General features: G+C 36.5%; 2 protein-coding genes across 6 annotated transcripts; one reads left to right on the forward strand and one right to left on the reverse strand.

Annotated features, from left to right (window-relative positions):
* Positions 1-1,700: 1,700 nt before the first annotated feature.
* Positions 1,701-7,821, forward strand: LOC111461484 (NAD(H) kinase 1-like). Of its 5 annotated transcripts, none has more exons than XM_023105018.1 (12): positions 1,704-2,011; positions 2,207-2,283; positions 2,499-2,652; positions 2,761-2,880; positions 4,150-4,328; positions 4,525-4,638; positions 4,804-4,898; positions 5,149-5,255; positions 5,447-5,520; positions 6,567-6,645; positions 6,841-7,148; positions 7,235-7,821. In XM_023105018.1, the coding sequence occupies exons 2-12, from the start codon at positions 2,266-2,268 to the stop codon at positions 7,541-7,543; spliced, it is 1,557 nt and encodes a 518-aa protein (XP_022960786.1). In that variant the 5' UTR covers positions 1,704-2,011; positions 2,207-2,265; the 3' UTR covers positions 7,544-7,821. The 5 variants fall into 5 exon arrangements, with proteins under 5 accessions (XP_022960788.1, XP_022960786.1, XP_022960787.1 ...); XM_023105019.1 differs by having other exon boundaries at positions 1,704-1,817; XM_023105020.1 differs by lacking the exon at positions 2,207-2,283 and having other exon boundaries at positions 1,701-1,817.
* Positions 7,822-13,542: 5,721 nt separating this feature from the next.
* Positions 13,543-17,519, reverse strand: LOC111461667 (sulfite reductase [ferredoxin], chloroplastic-like). Its single transcript, XM_023105274.1, has 8 exons — positions 17,242-17,519; positions 16,038-16,820; positions 15,671-15,967; positions 15,314-15,511; positions 14,796-14,930; positions 14,294-14,410; positions 14,046-14,204; positions 13,543-13,955 (listed from the first exon to the last, which is right to left on the reverse strand). The coding sequence occupies exons 1-8, from the start codon at positions 17,431-17,433 to the stop codon at positions 13,764-13,766; spliced, it is 2,073 nt and encodes a 690-aa protein (XP_022961042.1). The 5' UTR covers positions 17,434-17,519; the 3' UTR covers positions 13,543-13,763.
* Positions 17,520-19,371: the final 1,852 nt, after the last annotated feature.

Consider the following 19,371-nt stretch of genomic DNA (forward strand, 5'->3'; position numbering starts at 1 on the left):
GGAATTGAGAAACAACGTCTGATAAATTAAAGAGTTTCAATTCAAGTAAATGATTTGCACGGGTTTGTTCTTAACGAGGTGGGATGTGAGATCCCACATCGGCTAGAGAGAGAACGAAGCATTCCTTACAAAGGTGTGAAAACTTCTCCTTAACAGACACGTTTTAAAATCATGAGATTGATGGTAAAAAAATTGAAGTTTAAAATTTATATGACATAATAAATTAATAAATTTCGGGCACAATTATTTAGAATAATATAATTTAATTGGTCGACAGAAATAACAATTCTTAAATAAATAATATAATTTAACTGGTTAGACACGGTGGGTAAAGTTTACAAAAATAATAATTCTTAAATAGATTAATGATAGACGTGTATGAAAACGAATAAAATCTTTTATGGATTCAAAAATATATTTAATGGACATTTACGGTATATATTCGATGGAATGTGTGCTTTTAGAATATCTTTTTATATGATGTCTAATTACTAATGTTAATAAAAAAAAATTAAAACTTAAAAGCTAAGGCCGGATAATAAATAAATAACAATCTTAAAGAAACGTGAGTTTATAGCTAAATTTTAAAAAATAAAATTTTCATAATCACCGAGAGTCTCGTGTTTGAGCTCCAACTTAAGCAACGTTTAAGACAATTGTCAACTAAGCATGAACTCAACCAGACTATCAAAATCAACTGGAGTACACACATGCTACTGAGGCAATACTAGGTGTTGAATATCGAAAATGATAGGGCAACACTTGTCATCTTGTAACGACTCGTTCTCGAGATTTGAAATTTGGATTTGATATCTGATAGCACTGACATTTCCATACATCCCTTTCGGTATTATCATGTTACTTAGTTTCTATTTCTAAGAGTGAAGACTATCCCCACAAACCAGTATAAGCTCTTCCAACATATTGAGCCACAAAAAAGGAAAGTACACCTCGTTGGTATAGGAAGTAACTTTCATTTTTTAAAACTTTTTTTAATCATCCTATCCTTAAGGTCTACTTTTATTCGGATGTGGTTTCAGTTATTTCTGTACCCTTACTTACCTGAGTGTCACACCCATTCTGTGTGTAAAAATAATGAACTAATCATTTTCAAAGCCTACATGATGTCATCCAAGATCCCATATCGATTGGAGAGGGGAACGAAGCATTATTTATAAGGGTGTGAAAATCTCTCCCCTAGCATACATGTTCTAAAACCCTGAAGCTGACAATGATACGAAACGAGCCAAAATGGACAATATTTGCTAGCGGTGGGCTTGAGCTGTTACAAATGGTATTAGAGTTAGACACCGAACAGTGTGTCAGCAAGGACGCTGAGTCTCCATAGAGGGTGGATTGTGAGATCCCACATCGATTGAAGAGAGGAACGAATAATTCCAAGTAAGGGTGTGGAAACGTTTACTTAACAGATGTGTTTTAAAACCGTGAAGCTAACAAGAAGCAGTAACGAGCCAAAACGGATAAAGTTAAGTTCTTTCAAATACTCCCAAACCTTTCATTCCCAAAATCTACCTAACCACACAAATACAAAATGAAGGATATCAAAATTACCAACTTTGTATGTCCTCAAGAAGGCATTTTACAAACTCATAGGGGCATTATCGTCATTTCACCTATGTAGTTGGTTGGTTACACAAACTTCAGTTTCCCATTAGCGCCCTTTCTTCTTCTTCTTCTTCTAGCTCGTCTCAATTGCCACGCGTTCTTCCATGGCCCAATCACCTCGCTTCCTCTCTCTCTCTCTCTAGCTTCTGTAAACTTCTTTCCCTCTCTCCCTTAATGCTCTTCTGGATCAGGTGGGTGTTCCCTAAATTCAACTGAAATTTCACATTTCAATCGAATGCTCCTCCTGCCGCCGCTGCCGCCGCTGCCAATTTCAAGCGGTTGCGGTTGTGGGAGAGCTTAACGAGCGGGTTGGGATTGGGATTTATTCTTCCTTCTTCTTTTCCCTCTGTACGCATCCATGTCTCCCGTCAAGTTAATTTCTTCTGTAATCTCTCTCTCCCTCTCTCCATTTACCGTTCTTGTTGTTCTTGTTCTTATGATCTTGATTCATGAATCGACTCCATGTCTCGACTGGGGTTTTTGATCTGTTCATTATGTTTTCTGGGATTTTTGGCGGTTCTTCTGTTTGTTGAGGATGTGATGCACTGTTTGATTCCTTTACCATTTGGGGTATCTTTAGGTTCAATGTTCGTGCCCAGCTCCTGGGAAATCGTGTCAAGTGTTGATTAATTGGGTATTATGGAGAATTTGGAATCGGTCTGTTTGATGTGATAATGATATTGATGGATTGATCGAGTGGGACGAGATGATTTTGCAGTATAATAACTTTTTCATTGAGAACTTTTTGTTCTTTTTCTAAGATTCCCACGTTTTCTTTGAACAGTGGAGGAACTTTCTCTGTTTCTTAATTGTTTCGAGTGTTTCGAGTGTTATTTAGTTTTCTTTGGCCAACTAAACTGCTGTTGATACAGGGAGAAGGAAACTTTTCTAGCACGATGGCGGAGAACGGTTTTTCGAATGCAACTTCCCTGTTGAACTCTGAGAAGGCGGTCCAGGAGCTTCTTCAACGGTCGCCATTAATGGAGACTGATGAGCATCTTATTGAGTTTTCAGAGGCTTTGAGAAGTATGTGTATCACAGTTTTGTTTCATATGTTTTACTGATTCATTTGTGTTTGCTATTGAATATGAGTTGGTTAAGATATGCTGCTTAGACTGTTTCTTTAATCTTTAGCTGTTGCAAAAGCATTAAGAAGGGCAGCTGAAGGAAAGGCTGCTGCACAAGCTGAGGCGGCTGAATGGAAGCGCAAATTTGAACTGGAGAGGACAAGGAATCTTCAACTTGAACATAAAGGTTTTTCTTATAGGATTTGTTGTGTTATTTGGAATGTATTTGTTGATGTTTTCTTGCTTAGTGTTTAGAAAGTATCTATAATGGTCAAGCCCACTGCTAGCAGATATTGTCTTTAACCTTTCGGACTTCCTCTTAAGGTTATTAAAATGCGTCGGCTAAGAAGAGGTTTCCACGCTTTCTCTTTTGGGTTTTCCCTTAAGGTTTTTAAAATGCGTATACTAAGGAGAGGTTTCCACACCCTTGTAAAGAAGGTTTTTAAAACGCGTCTGCTAAGGAGAGGTTTCCACACCCTTATAAAGAAGGTCTTTAAAACGCATCTGCTAAGGAGAGGTTTCCACACCCTTATAAAGAAGGTCTTTAAAACGCATCTGCTAAGGAGAGGTTTCCACACCCTTATAAAAAATGCTTCGTTCTCCTCCCTAACCGATGTGGGATCTCATAATCCACCCCCCTTCGGGGCCCAGCGTCCTCGTTGGCACTCGTTTCCTTCTCCAATCGATGTGGGACCCTCCAATCCACCGCCCTTCGAGGCCCAACGTCCTCGCTGGCACTTGTTCCCTTCTCCAATCAATGTGGGACCCCCCAATCCACCCCCCTTCAGGGCCCAGCGTCCTTGCGGCACACTGCCTCGTGGGTTTTCCCTTTCGGGCTTCCCCTCAAGGTTTTTAAAACGCATCTACTAGGGAGAGGTTTCCACACCCTTATAAAGAATGCTTCGTTCTCCTCTCCAACCAATGTAGGATCTCACAGTATCAATATAATGCTTATAAATGCCTTTAAGGTGCAGATCTTTTATATTTCGTTCAAGAAAGCTGGATGAACTTCATCCCAGTTTTCTTCAGTTTGATGTCAAAATGGTTTTTGTTTCAGTTTGTGGTGAAGTAGAACCCATTTCTTTCAAATTTAAGAGTTTCTTGACTCATTGGACATTTCACCTTTAATTAAATAAATTCTCTCCAATTTCTATCCAACCAACGACATTAACTTTCGTCAAATGAACATTGCTTCCTATTCTCATAGATGACTTTTGGGCAAAGTAGGTAATGTTTCATTTTTAGAAATAGTGTTTGATTGAAAGTAACTTTTTACCTTACTTTAAATTCAATATGACATCACTAATGTTCAAATCAAAATGTAATTTGCAGAAATGTCATTCAAATATCACATAGTACATGTGCAAAAGGCATATTAACTGTGTGTAAATTATTAAAAGTAGAGCCCTTTTTTGGTGTTCTTTTCCTTAAAACTACTTATACTTATGCATTATAGGGCAGCCACCTGCAGAACGCAACGGTTATGATAGTAAGAGATCAAACAATCTAACCCCGCAAGCCACCGAGCAATCAGACTGGTGTTGTGGATCAAATGGAATATGTTCTCATGAAGTTCTTCAAGATGGGGACTTCGATTCTGTTTCTCAAAAGGGGTCTGGAAAATATACTCGAAAGGTATTTGAGTATCTGCTTACCTGTTCTTATCATGGTTATTTTTTGAGTCATGCATGTCTCTGCTGCTTCTTTCTGGTTATAGAGATGGCTTTGATATTTCATTAGTTATTTTTATTGCCAAATTTCCATTAAGAAGATGAAGAAGCTAATTACATATTTCTACAATTGTTAATCCCATATGAGTTTGCAATTACAGGCACCATTTGAACTTTCATGGGGCTGCGATGGCGAGCATAGTGATCGACACAAGCACGATGTCGTCTCCTTTGAAAAAGGAAACATAACAACTGCAGAGCGTAGCAGTAGACAGGTTTGATTCTACTGAACATAGATCGACACATTGCGATGGCTTTCACAAATTACATAGAATTCTTAGTTTGTTCGTTTTTTTATTTTTTTAATCTCTACCTAATATTTTATTTGATTTTCGGATATTTCAACCAAGTCCACTCTTGATAGAACATTTTCATTGCAGATCTTTTTGAAGTGGGAATCTCAACCTCAGACTGTGCTTATATTGACCAAACCAAACTCAATATCAGTTCGAATTCTTTGTTTTGAGATGATCAGGTGTGTATGCCTCTTTTTTAGTAGCTAAATCAGATTTTTCTAATTCTTTTCATTTTATGGGAGCAAATAAGTAAAAATCATCATGCATTTCAAGGATAAGTATGGCAATAATGATGTTGAAAACCGGGAAACGGGGAACGTTTGATCCCTTTTTGTGTAGATCGAAGTTTTTATGCGTCATAACAAGAGTATCAACTTAATGCAAAAAGAATGCTATATTTTCCTTATTCCCATTTTCTATTCCTCCTAGATGGTTGAGAGAGCATAAAGGTCTTCACATTTACGTTGAACCACGTGTCAAAAACGAGCTTCTGACTGAGTCGGACTACTACAATTTTGTCCAGACATGGAAAGATGGTGAGTATGAAAGGTTGCTATTATTCTGACTACATCTGTCACTCTGTTTGCAATGTTCATTTAATCAAGGATGGACCTCGATTTCATATTTGAGCTATGATTTATATGGCAACCATTTATGGTTTCTGCAACTACTTACTTAATAGCATCCTTGTTTACTCGATCGACCCCTCTTTTATATCTCTCGACAGACGAGGAAATTATGCTTCTGCACACGAAAGTTGATCTTGTGGTTACTCTTGGTGGAGATGGAACAGTGCTCTGGGTATGTTGAACAATTTCACTTTCAGGAGTATCTTCTTATTGTTATAGACATTATAACTGGCATTCAATTTCATGTCTGACTGTCAAGTTTATTAGGGCATAGTTGGAACAAATCTGTTCAAGTAAGGTCGTGTCTACATATCAAGATGTTTATTAACAACCATGAACTGATGCTTTCATTAGCCATCTTTGTCTAATATAAACACTTCGGTGATATCGTGTAACGTCTCAAGCCCACTGCCAGTAGATATTGTCCTCTTGGGCTTTCCTTTTCGAGCTTCCCCTCAAAGTTTTTAAAACGTGTCTGCTAGGGAGAGGTTTTCACACTCCATGTAAAGAATGCTTCGTTTTCCTCCCCAACCGATCTGAGATCTCACAATCCACCCCCCCTTCGGGACCCATCGTCCTCACTGGCACTCGTTCCCTTCTCCAATCGATGTAGGACCCCCCCAATCCACCCCCTTCGGGGCCTAGCGTCCCTACTGGCACACTGCCTCGTGTCCACCCCTCTTTGGAGCTCAGCCTCCTCGTAGGCACATCGCTCAGTGTCTGGCTCTGATACCATTTGTAACAGCCCAAGTCCACCGCTAGCAGATATTATCTTTTTTGGGTTTTCCCTTTCGGGCTTCCCTTCAACGTTTTAAAATACGTCTACTAGAGAGAGGTTTCCACTCTCTTATAAAGAATGCTTCGTTCTCCTCCCCAACCGATGTGGGATCTCACGTACCGCCTTACATATTTGACTGAGAAGGATGTTATCCCTTGTTTATAAACACCCCGAAAGATCTTTCTTAATGAATTGATTGAACGTTTTGCACTTTAATCCGTGTGCCTACCAAAAAAGAGGAGTACAGTTAGCTTGTTAAGTCTTGCTACTTTTGTTGTTAACTATGCCCTTAACAATTAATGATCGTGGAGCTATTCTTACAAATGACATTTAGTGTTGTTGTTGATAAGAGTCATGACTTCCATATTAGATGATTTTATAACTTCTTGAGTTCTATACTTAGAAGATCTTTTCTGGATTAATTTGGCACTTGATTGCAGGCAGCATCAATGTTTAAAGGACCAGTTCCTCCAATTGTTCCGTTTTCTTTAGGGTCTCTGGGTTTTATGACTCCTTTTCGTATCCTTCGGTTCCGAGGAAGTATTATTTACCGTAGTAATTAATTTATTGTCACGAACCGGAATGGAATTGATTTGCTTCCCAAAGGCCTGTATGATAGTTTCTTTTATGTTTAAAAGTTATTCTTAAAGTAACATATTACACCATGACGTTTATTTTCGTTCAGTGCTGAAAAGTTTCTTTAACACGCTCCAGACAGTGAGCATTATAGAGAATGTTTGGATTCAGTTCTAAAGGGTCCAATTAGTATCACATTGCGACACCGACTGCAGTGCCATGTTATTCAAGATGCAGCAAGAAACGAATATGAAACCGAAGAACCGATACTCGTGCTGAATGAGGTTACAATTGATCGTGGAATGTCGTCATACCTTACGAATCTGGAATGTTATTGTGACCGTTCCTTTGTAACTTGTGTCCAAGGGGATGGTCTGATTCTATCAACTACTTCTGGCAGCACAGCGTACTCATTGGCTGCTGGAGGATCAATGGTTCATCCTCAGGTATGTTCCTTTGGTTGGCTGGTTTTGAGTTTTAGTTTTATCTTAGTAAGTGTGACATTTCTTAAACGCTACTGCAACATTCACAGGTTCCCGGCATTCTATTTACTCCGATATGTCCGCACTCCTTGTCTTTTCGACCCTTGATATTTCCCGAATACGTAACGATACGCATACAAGTACCTTTCAATAGCAGGGGGCATGCATGGGCATCTTTTGATGGGAAGGGCAGGAAGGAATTGGGTGCAGGAGATGCACTTGTGTGCAGCATGGCACCTTGGCCAGTGCCTACAGCGTGCCAGGTCGACTCGACAAACGACTTCTTGCACAGCATTCATGATGGCCTTCACTGGAACCTAAGAAAGAAGCAGTCTTCCGATGGACCTCGAGACACATGACCGAATCAGGTAGCTTCTTTAACTCCTTGATAGGACGCAGTTGATCTGCTGCAACATATCCCGATTCTGCCTCGAAAACGAATAGATGTAGTAAGGGGAAAAAAGGAGAAATAAAATCACTGAATAACAGTAGTTTTCTTCCATAGTATTTATGGTTTAAGCTCAAGGCTCCAAGCTGATGTGAGCCCATATCCTAATAAGTTGTATTATAGATTCAGTGCTGACAAGTTTTTGAATAGTAAGGAATAGCTCATTTTAATCTTACTGTGTTCTTAGTATGTATGATTAGTATGTCTCTAAGAAATGTGTTGATATGATTGCTTTGTGTCGTGGTCATGCTTGTTCAAGGTGTGTTGCATGTGGCTGCGTGTCGGATGTTTGATTATACTTGTCCAGGGCGTACTGCCCATGACTGCATGTCCGTTCCAAACCCCTTTCTACTTGCTTACAAAGGTCTTTACTATTCTTGTTATGTCGGGGTGTATTAACCGTTCACCAAAATCATGTGTATACTCACCATGGTTAAAATGCCCTAAAATGTACTATATAGGAGAATGCGATTAGTTATCAATTATTTCCGCCCGGGTTATACGCTATCATATTCGTGGTTGTTGCTTGTTTACTTTTTTAACTTATAACATTCTTTCTTTCCAATTGTTTTCAACTAATTTCCTCGTTCACATTTTATAAATTTTTTTCTCTCAAACATGACTCAAGACTCGATCATACATCAAGATTGTTTGCAAAGCTCGATTTTCACACGATTGACTTGATTGTTGTGTTAGAATAAGTGCTACACAATTGCAGTCCTACTACCATAAAAGTGCGATTGTGACACTTTGCACACTCCTAATGCATATAACGACCATACTTCATTTGATAGAGTGTCACTCAATCATCTTAAAGATAGATGATTAGATCTTCTACTCAGTCAATGAGTACTTGTCGATCAAGAGAGTCAAGTCGAGGATGAAATATTATCTGTTACTCATAAAAATCTATACCTACTTCATATCATCTGGAAAAAAAAAAGAGTGACTGCAAATATTATGGCTTAAGGTGAGAGTGATTCATTTACGTAACCCTCGTTTACTTGAACGTCTCAGGGTACATTTGTAAATAAATCAATTTTAAACGTACGAGACTAAATAGGTATAAATTCAAACAAACTAATGTTGAATTATTTGAATTATTAGGTAGAGAGAGAACTAAAAAAAAAAAGTCCATTTTCAACTTGTGGAGGAAGGTTTCTTTTCTCTTTTTGATTAATTTATTCTTCATTTTCTTAAGATTCTTTGTTTTAGACATGGTGAAAAGATTTGAAGGATCTTTCCACGAACTTATTCTCATTGGAATTATTTGTACCCACACATAATTGAACCATGATATCATCATGCTGATGTATATAACTTCGGATTTTAATGAATCCCGTATTATTTGTTGTCGTTGTCGTGTGGTGTCTGTCTCTAATACCATTTGTCATCTTTTAAGGGTCTAGTGGTGTCTAGCTCTAATAGCATTTGTAACGAGGGTCAGCATCCTCATTGGCACACAACTCGGTGTTTGGCTCTAATACCATTTGTCAGTTCCAACGGGGTTAGTGTCCTTGCTGGCACACAGCCCGGAGTCTAGCTCTAATACCATTTGTCACCTCCTAGGGAGCAGTGTCCTTGCTAACACACAACCCGATGTCTAACTCTAATACAATTTGTAAGAGGTGCCTAACATCCTCACTGGCACGCAACTTGGTGTCTAGCTCTAATACCATTTGTCACCTCTTAGGGGGCCCAACAAACTCGTTGACACAATACCCAATGTCTATCTCTAATATCATTTGTAACAGTCAAAGTCACCCGCTAGCAAATACTGTCCATTTCAGCTTATTGCGTATCGTCATCAGTCTCACAATTTTAAAATACGTCTACTAAGAAGAGGTTTCCACACCTTTATAAGAAAATGTTCTGTTCCCCTCTCCGACTAACGTGAGATCTCACATTTTCTCTCTAAATTTCTATCAAACTCACTCTCCGACTAACGTGAGATCTCACATTTTCTCTCTAAATTTCTATCGATCCCCGAGTTATGTTCGTACATCGTATCTTATATTATTAGTATCAATCTCATATGATTAATATTCATTAACATAGAGTTCAAATATGTCACAATAAGAACATTCTAGATTGGATCACATATTTAGGTTATTATCATCACTATTATCCAATCCAAGAACCCTACAAAACCCTTTCCTTTTTCCATGAAATAGACAACTCCACCAATCAAATACCAAACCTTCCTCCCCAAGTTCATATCACAATACAATTTTTAAAGTCCTCTCTCAACCCTCAATCATTCAAACACTCCTATAAAGCTACCCTCATCTTAATTCATCAAACAATCACATTCCATCAAACATTCCCAAAAACATGTCACTCTTTTTCAGGTCATGCAGCTCCAAATTCGTCGACGATCATTCGTTAGAAGACGAAGAATACGTCGAAAAAGGCAACAACTTAGTGAAATGGACGATGCCAAACGTTCCAATCCACAAACTCTACGAACATCAAACGAAAAAAAAACTCTTCACGTTTTCTACAAAGATCGATCGCTCTATTCGAATCACCGAGGGTCAAATCAGCTTCGGAAATGGTGGAGGAAGCTTCAAATTGTATAAACAAGCTCCTTCAAGCTATGGTCAGAAGGGAAAATTCTATAGCGTTATGAACATAGGACTTGTTCAAATTGGTGTCAAAACCATTACAAGAAAAATTCCTTCAAACGCTTCTATAATTTTATGTGTTCGTGATAATAGAATTGAAAAAGTTGAAGATTCAATCATAGCTATGGTTGAATCCAAATTAGGGGATGGCCCATTTTACTTCAATGTTTTTCCAAACATGAATTTTTCTTTGTTTGATGCTGTATTGATCATGAATGTTTTGAGTGTTCATTTTTTGGTGAAAGGGTTTGATCAGCTGGCAGAAGGGAGTGAGCCAATTGTGGTGTCATGTAGAACATGTTACAAGTTGAAGCAAACCAAGTTTGGACCAGAGGCTTTGCTTGAGAGTCCTGTTGGGAAAACTGTGTTTTTTCAGACACAGATTGTTGGGAAGTTGAATGGTGGTGGTGGTGGTGATGTTGTTCAGAAGGTGACTCAATGGGATCAAGTTCAGCTGCCTTCTAATTGGCCTCCTCAGCTGCATATACCCAGGTTTCCTAATGGGTTCAAGAGACTTAATGGTTGAATGAATGTCTTGTCTAGTGTGTAATGAGGAAAGTTGCCTTGTGTTTTTTAAGGTTGTTCTTGTTTTGTTTGTGTTTTTGGGTTATTTTTGTGTTGTATGTGTGTTTATAGGATGATTTTGTATAGAAAAAGGGTAATAATGTCTTTTTTTATTAATGTATTGTCGGTGAGTAATATAGTTCGGTGATAATTGATATATATTCAGTAATTTGAGTTCTCGTATTTCCACTTGTTTGTACTAAAAAAAAAACTCAATTTAAATTCACTGGGCTGACTAAAGATTACCTCTAGTGCCTAGCTTCCTCACCCTCCGTGAACAATGCTTACAGAGAAACTCTTATGTTTTCGGGGTAATGGATTCTTGAAGATGACTACCTTTAGTACCTAGCTTTCTCACCCTCTGTGGACGAAGCTTACAAAGAAACCCTTTAAGTTTTCGGGACATTTGATTCTCGAAGAAGATTACCTCTAACATTTAGATTTCTCATCCTACGTGGACGAATCTTATAGAGAAACTCTCAAATTTTCAGGGCAATGGATTCTCGAGGACGATTACCTCTAACACCTAGCTTTCTCATCCTCGTGGACGAACCTTACAGAGAAACCCTTAAATTTTCGGGACATTTGATTCTCGAAGAAGACTATCTTTAACATCTAGCTTTCTCATCTTGTGTGGACGAACCTTACAGAGAAACTCTTAAGTTTTCAGGGCAATAGATTCTTGAAGATGATTACTTCTAGCATCTAGCTTTTTTACCCTCTGTAGACGAATCTTACAGACAAACCCTTAAAGTTTCGGGACATTGGATTCTCAAACGTTTTTTTTTAATACTAATGTGTTTACTTGAAATCATTCTATTTTTAATCAATCTAAGCCTATCCATTGCCTATAATATCATTATTGGAAGTGGCCAATGAATTCAAAGTGGGTAGGTTCGTGGAAATTCATACCATCTTTTTACACCAATCTCAAGAAAAAGGAACAAAAATGTAAAGAAAAAGATTCTTTTTGTGACATTTCTTTATTACATTGGCCACTTTTTTTTATTATTCTACACAATCATTGACCAAATAGTAAAATAAGGCAACCAATGGTCGTCGGAAGGTTAACAACAAAAGAGATTAAAAATAGGATCTCGATTGCTCGTAATATTTATGAGAAGACTTCTGATCTATACTTTCTTATCTCGTTACTCGTATTCTTCGATTATGTGACAATTACTTATTTACTAACTCACTAATTGAGGTAAATTATAGATCGAATGATATTTGAATTAAAGAAGAGTTCACGGAAGGCGAGACATAATTAAAGTTAGTCTTTTAAAAAGAGTCTTTTAAAAAGATACTCTCAAGAAAGGAATGCTCTTTTCCTCTTTGATTGATTTTTTTTTTAGATTGTTTTAAAGTTTCTATATATGAAAATTGGACTTATATAACGATTTAATATTTATAGTTTATAAACAAATTTAACGGGTAACCGATTTATGCTACTTGAGTAAAAAAATTTGTTAAATCTTAATAATATTTTATACGATAGGAACAAGATGGTAAAAAAATTTGTTAAATCTTAATAATATTTTATACGATAGGGACTAGATGGTAAAAAAATTTGTTAAATCTTAATAATATTTTATACGATAGGGACTAGACGGTAGAGTATAGAAACTAAATCGTTACAAATGGTAAATTTGTTACAAATGGTAAATTATGAGGACCAAATTGTTAATAATATCTACGATCATCATACTTCAATCTTATCTTATTAGGTAATCAAAAGTATGAATGTCTACTAGGTGGAGACTGAAGATGGATTAAGTATACTTCTAACAGGATGCCGGGTCGGTCCGGTCGATACGGTGGCCAATTTTCAGAGAGCTAAACTTCATCCTACATGGTAACTCTTTGATCCAAACCACTCTTATTTGAACTCTTAAAATCAGCCGGGAAAAAGAGTGTTTCCATTTGGAGCGTTCTGAAGCAAAGCTCATGTATCGATCAAAACAATGTTCTTGGGACCACGAGGGATGAACTCAAAGTCTCTAACTTTAGCATTCAAGATCAACATGTCATCGAGCTGATGGCAAGACAGAGATTCTAGAATGTTATGAAAAACATTTTAACAAAAAGGGGTCATCTCGAGAAAAGTTTTATAAGACTCAAATAAGATGGAAGAAATTCAACAATAGAAGACAATGGAAACTACACATGTTTGGGTCAAGTGTTGACGTATCTAAACATTCAAGTGATACTGATGTTGGTGAGAAAGAAGTGACTCAACCAATCGAACCCAATGAAAAAGAAACAACACCTAAAACAACTTACACAGTTAGAAAACCAAATCTAAAGTACGCTAACACAATTTTTATAAAGGACGAAGTTAAAATAGTCAAAGACGTATGAAGAAACATCACAAAACGTCTGTTAAACTCATTTCTTGAGAGTGAGTTTACAAAATAAAGATCTTGTCATGTGGTTGATTTGGAACATCAACTTCTCCAGTTAATCCAGATTTGGAACATCAACTTCTCCTGTTAGTATCGGAGAGGAGAGGGTTAAGATCTTGCTAACAAGGGTGTTCTTTTGTTGGATTGGATTGAGTTTGGACATTTTTTAGTTCAATCCAATTGTCCAGGTTGTAAATTTTTTAACTCAAATCATTTCTCGAGTTACTCGAGTTATTCTTTTTGAGCTTTAGGAACCAAACATTACTTAGATACCAACCGTGTCATTTCAACTGACCAGCTACACTGATCAGATCACAAGAGAAGCTGGTAGAAAGGTAAATTTATTAGAAGCAACCTTAAAATAAGATACAAAATCCAAGAAAACGGTAAATACAAAGCTCAAGCAGACAAACAATATTCATTCATGCTGTTACAAAACAGTAACAAGCCCAAGCATGGAATCAGACTATTAAACTAATTCATCCTTTCAACATCTCAGCTTCTAAGGCGACAAAATTTAAAGTCTCTTACCAAATCATTTGTGAGCAGCCACATAGTTGCGAATGATTTCCATTGCTAGTTGATGAGCATTCTTATTCTGAACTCTTGCGAGGTCGTCCATCGCCTCGTACGTATCTTTATCAGCAAAAAGCCTCAGGTTGTAACGCGTTGGTGCAGGCACAGAACCATCCCATTTTTCAACCAGGTCCTTAAGCTTCTCAAATCCCTGAGCATTAACCAAAATGACCACAGTTTTTCATTTGAAGTAAGGTTCAAAGACGTCTGTTCGAAATTCTAGACGCTTAACGACACTCACCAAGCGGTTTGTGAAGTCGCCAAATGATTCTTTAGAGTATCTTTTTCGCTTCCAATGATAAAATAAAGGTTCCAAGACCTTTTCGAGGTCGTGGATCTTAACCTTATCCATAAAAGTCCTTGCCAATGAAGTTTGATTGGGTTTTCCCCCAAGCCATATCTGTTAAGAGATGAACATACGTATACATGAAGTAGCACAGACGTTCCCACTTAGAGAGTTGTAAACCAATGGCTTGCTATTCATAATACCTGGTAGCTGTTAGGACCATCACCTACTAATCCAAGCTCAGCCATATAAGGCCTGGCACAACCATTCGGGCATCCAGTAATCCTTATGACAACAGATTCGCTGTACTCAAGACCGACCTGGAAACAGGACAAACAAACTCATCACTGCCTGAATTCTCGAGCAACTTATGTTTCAGCTAAATATATATTATAGTCGCTAAAGATCGGAAATCTTTTCGATTCAGTCCCTATTGTTCAGAAATTTTCAATTTAGACCCAGACGTGCAGCTTCCATCCCTATGGACACGTGGCCCTGTACACACTTGACACGTAACTCATTCATATTTGGTTTCTTCATAGAAGTTGTAATTTATATTCATCTACACGTAGATACTTTTCTTGTAATCTATTTCTAAGTATAGGCAGATATAACAGAGTCCAAAATTAGCCAAAAGTTTAACACTCACGGACCTTGCACCTAAGTGTGCAAACATGTAATTGTGGTTGCCCATCAATGATATACCTTTTCAAATATAGCTCGAACACGCTTAAGGATGTCTGGAATTCCTCTCTCAGCTTCTGTTATTGCCAAAGGGCAAAGTGGAAAAGCCGGACATGCCATTGCAGTTATGTTGAGGGGATCTACATACCTTGGGTTCTGTACAGCATAATCAGCCAAAAGAGTACAAAAGTAATCAGTACAAAAGAACTAAAAAAATGCTCCACATAAGAAAGGGGAAAACAACTTCATAATTCCAACTTTAATGTTAATAAACCAAAAATCTATATCCGTCCTAGCATCAGCAACTCAGCATCAACTATGCATATTCCAACCCAGAAATTACAGATCCTAACCACTAGATGTCTTATAAACACAAGCAACTTTTAATAACACAAAAGCTCTATTTTTGCAACTGAAAAGCTAAAACTACTGAATTCTAGGAATGCCAATCGAGATGTTCGATGCTAAGTTGAAACATTTAAGTTTATATTTGAAGAGAGAACTTAATCACCGAGCAGTCCCAAAGAATAGTAGTTTACCAGCAGACCACCTTGTGCAAGAGCTGTGGCAATGGGCCGCTTCCATGCATTGCGAATGTTGGTCAAGATAATGTTTTGATGTGGGGTGATCCGAACATCCAAATTATATTTCTCTATCACCTCTCTCAATGTCTTCTTCATTTTCCCAGCAATACGACCGCTATCAACATGTAGTCCACAATATAAGTTACCATCACCCTGAAAAGTATATAACATTCTAAGACAAGGTGTACAAAAAACGTTGAAGTTTAAGGGTGAATGCTGCAGCCTGAAAACGATGGATGACATGAGGCTCCGCCTCAGCAGTTAAAAGAAACAACAATTCAAATATCAGAGATAACGAACTTTCATACTAACCTGCTCGTGCCACCCCAAGTAACTTTCAAACTTCCACTCTGGTAATTCCCGGAATGGTTCGAATTTCTTCCCATAATATTGCTCTACAACACTCCTAAATTTTTCAATCCCCCAGGAACTGATCAAATATTTTAGTCTACTATATTTGCGATCATCTCTTCTGCCATTTTCACGTTGTGCGACAACAATAGCTTTAACTGCATATAAAATATCTTCCTTGGGAACATATCCTAATGGCTCTCCCAAACGAGCAAATGTGGATTCTAATCTATGAGTTCTTCCCATGCCTCCTCCAACCTGCAGAAGAAATTATTAAGCAAAAAACTTCAAAAATATCTTATCTCTATTAAGTAATGAATCCACTTACATATATGTTGAATCCTTGAGGCTCCCCCTCAGCATCAGAAATGACAACAACGCCAAGATCGTTTGTGAGAATGTCTACAGAGTTATCGGTTGGCACTGTCACAGCAATTTTAAATTTTCGAGGGAGGAATTGAGTTCCATAAATAGGCTCGGGAGAATCTGGAAAATTTGTTCCATGCGAATTGTCATTACGAGCCTTCACCACTTCTGGAGGTTCTGCCGACATGAATCTCTCCCCGTCTACCCACATATCATAATAAAATCCTGATTGCGGAGTTAACAAAGCAGCAATGTCTTCTGCAGTTTTCTGTGCAAAAAGGTAATCTTTCCTCATAATTGGAGCAGCTGGAGCAAGAACATTCCTGTTCAAATCACCACAAGCACCAAGAGTTGAACCCATGCTTCTAATAATGGTGCTCATAACTGTCTTCATATCCTTCTTGAGAACTCCATGTAGCTGAAATGTTTGCCTCGTGGTTAAACGAAGCGTTCCAATTCCAAATTGATCAGCAAGATCATCCATCGTCAAGTACAGCTGGTTTGACACTTTCCCACAAGGATTCTTCGTACGAAGCATGAATGAATAAGACCGCTGTCCACGCTCTTCTCTGTTATACTGCTGATAGCTCCCATGAAATTTGATCAATTGTGTGGCAGCCTCATTTAAATTAGGAGCATCCGTCAACAACTCCTCATTAAGAGGATATCTTATGAAATTACTGTGTTCTTTAAAGATTTCAACCTTACTACGCTTGGGCTCAGCTGCAACCCCTGGCTTTGCCGGCTGCAAATTAAGCCATAAAGTTTACAGAATAAGAACCTAGCTCAGTAAAAATCCACCTTATTAATCCAAAGCATAACTCCAGATACCAAAAACACATGCAGCAATAACATTAATTAGAAAGTCTTCATGTTATTCCGTGGAATGGATTAACAACAGAGACAAATGAAAGAAAAATCCAAAAGAAAACTTTTAGTAGCCAACAAAATCAGAAGAGAATATATTCGATTACAAATGAACAATGATCGTAATAAATAACACAAATCTTCCAACACCGTGCTGCGATTGCTAATGAACTTCAAAGAATCACATTCTATTAGAACAATTACAACGATCCAGCGCAGTAGGAACCACAGAGGGTGAAAATCCAGAAACAGATTGAAATGATGAAATGGAAAACAAAGAAAAGAGACATGGATTGTACCGTGGAGATGGCTCGAACGAGCAGAGGGCTGGAAGAGTTGGAGGAAGAAGGGAAAGCAGGCGGGGGGAAGAAGCGGACATGTCTGGCCAAAGCAAGGGAGGTGGTGGATTTAAGGCCATGGAAGGTCGGAATCTGAACCGTCGGGTCGGTGATCACGGCGGCGTTCGAGGCGGCTAACGACGTGGTGGTCATCGGAGGAGAGGTAAGGGATGTGGGAAATTGGAGAAATTTGCAGAGAGCGAGTGAAGAAGACGTAAACGAAATTCTCTGCTTCTTTTTTGTTTTGTTTTTTTTATTTTATTTTATTTTACAAAAACAAAAAGTGCATCACGTGCCTAACACGCGTGCCCTTTCAAACGATTCTAGAGACACACGCCCACTCTCCTTTCATTCACGCGCTTCTTCTTCGTCTTTTTCTTAATAAATAATATTATTTTAACTTCAAAAATATTACAAAAATATCATCAAATTTTAGAAAATATATATTTTATCTTTAATATATGGACAAAATTTTAATATCATATTTCAAAAATACTCGAAACTATCAAAAATAATATTAATACTACCATAAAAATAGTTTAATTACGTTATATATTCTTAATTTTTTTTTATTCTTTAAATTTCTAAACTTTTCTTAATTTATTTTTTATTCTTAAATATCACAACTTTAAATTTAGTAGATTTTTTATAAGAAATTAATTCAATTAAAAAAAACTACATTTTTATAATAAAAATTATTCTTATTATTCTTGTATATTTATATAAAATGTTAAAAAAAATTAATTCTTAAAATTTTAATTAATAAGAGTTTAATCAGTCGAAATATTTTAAATTTTGTAATTATTTAGTTTCTTTAATATGTAACGACACTTATACTTTAAAATTTATAACAAGTGCTTTTTGTCAAAAGTATTTTAAAGATTTTACACGTGAGTTAATAAATTGATTTATAAATTAAAAATATTTATATCATTAGAAAAAGCGGCACATATAATTTTTTAAATATATAAATTAAATTATTATTCACTAAAAATTGGGAAGGGAGAGATTTATTATAATAAGAACCAAAAATAATTGTATTAAATAAATTAATATCAAATTTCTATATAACATAAAGTTTTAAATACGATGATTATCTCTGTCCTTTTGTAATTAAAAATATATTTTAATATTTGTTTTGGAATTAAAAGAATTAAATAGTTAGGGAAAATTTGTAGTCAAAATAAGTATCTTTTTTTAGATTAATTTTGTAATGACAATCTCGGCCGCCGTGTATGCTAAGAAGAGTGGTTACGCGCGTAAAGTGGGCGCGTGAGATTTTGTACCAATAGAAACCAAGGTACATTGAACCTGGACTTCACCAAATTGGATTTTTTTATAAAAAAAAAAACTTAATTAGGGCGGTTCAAGAAATCCGATGACCCGTATAGCCCGACCTACCTAATCGAACTCTATGGTTTGAGTTGAATTATGAACTTATTTGAATTGAATTGGTTTAAGAATGTCTTTTAAAACTACATCGGTTGCATCGAACCAAATTGAATTTATTGTAATTTTAAAAAGTAATTATCCTTTCCTTATTTATTCTCAATTTTTAAAAGTAATTTTTAATTATTTCGATCGTAATTTTTTAAAATATATATTTACAGTTGTAAATTTTAATTAAATACTTAAAAATAAACTAATATCTAAATTTATAACCCGAACAATTAAGTTAGTCTAAAAAATGTCTCAATCCGACCTAATTCAACCCTGAATAATTATTTTATGCTAATTTTTAATTAAATTATTGGGATAACTATATAAATACACCGTCTTACTTTTTATCACAAGTCTCGACTTAATTACTCTCATATTTGATCAAACATATTCAAAAAAAAAAAAAAATCAAATCAATTGTTTATAAAAATAAATCTATAGTAATTAAATGTAATTTAGAATAAAAATTAAGTGAATTAACTTTAAATATACAGCTAATTTACTACAAATATTTTCCTTTTAAAGTAATTGAAAATTTATTAAAATATGATCTTAAAACGGCCTATTTTACTAATTATTTCTACACGGTCAACTCGGGAGTGTTCTTATAATTGGATACTGGCCAATTTAGACTATCCAACCCAAATCATA

Source organism: Cucurbita moschata, unplaced genomic scaffold, assembly GCF_002738365.1.
Source record: "Cucurbita moschata cultivar Rifu unplaced genomic scaffold, Cmos_1.0 Cmo_Scf00025, whole genome shotgun sequence".
Lineage (NCBI taxonomy): Eukaryota > Viridiplantae > Streptophyta > Magnoliopsida > Cucurbitales > Cucurbitaceae > Cucurbita > Cucurbita moschata.

What these genes read in the sequence shown, in the direction of transcription:
- LOC111461484 (XM_023105017.1), top strand. Translation starts at nt 1,985, where the DNA reads ATGTCTCCCGTCAAGTTAATTTCTTCT. An exon ending in CAGAGCGTAGCAGTAGACAG is followed by an intron (nt 4,639 to 4,803) that starts GTTTGATTCTAC and finishes TTTTCATTGCAG; the next exon opens with ATCTTTTTGAAGTGGGAATC. An exon ending in CTTTGTTTTGAGATGATCAG is followed by an intron (nt 4,899 to 5,148) that starts GTGTGTATGCCT and finishes TATTCCTCCTAG; the next exon opens with ATGGTTGAGAGAGCATAAAG.
- LOC111461667 (XM_023105274.1), bottom strand. Translation starts at nt 17,433, where the DNA reads ATGACCACCACGTCGTTAGCCGCCTCGAACGCCGCCGTGATCACCGAC. An exon ending in TTGCACAAGGTGGTCTGCTG is followed by an intron (nt 14,931 to 15,313) that starts GTAAACTACTAT and finishes TATGCTGTACAG; the next exon opens with AACCCAAGGTATGTAGATCC. An exon ending in TTCGAGCTATATTTGAAAAG is followed by an intron (nt 14,411 to 14,795) that starts GTATATCATTGA and finishes TCCTGTTTCCAG; the next exon opens with GTCGGTCTTGAGTACAGCGA.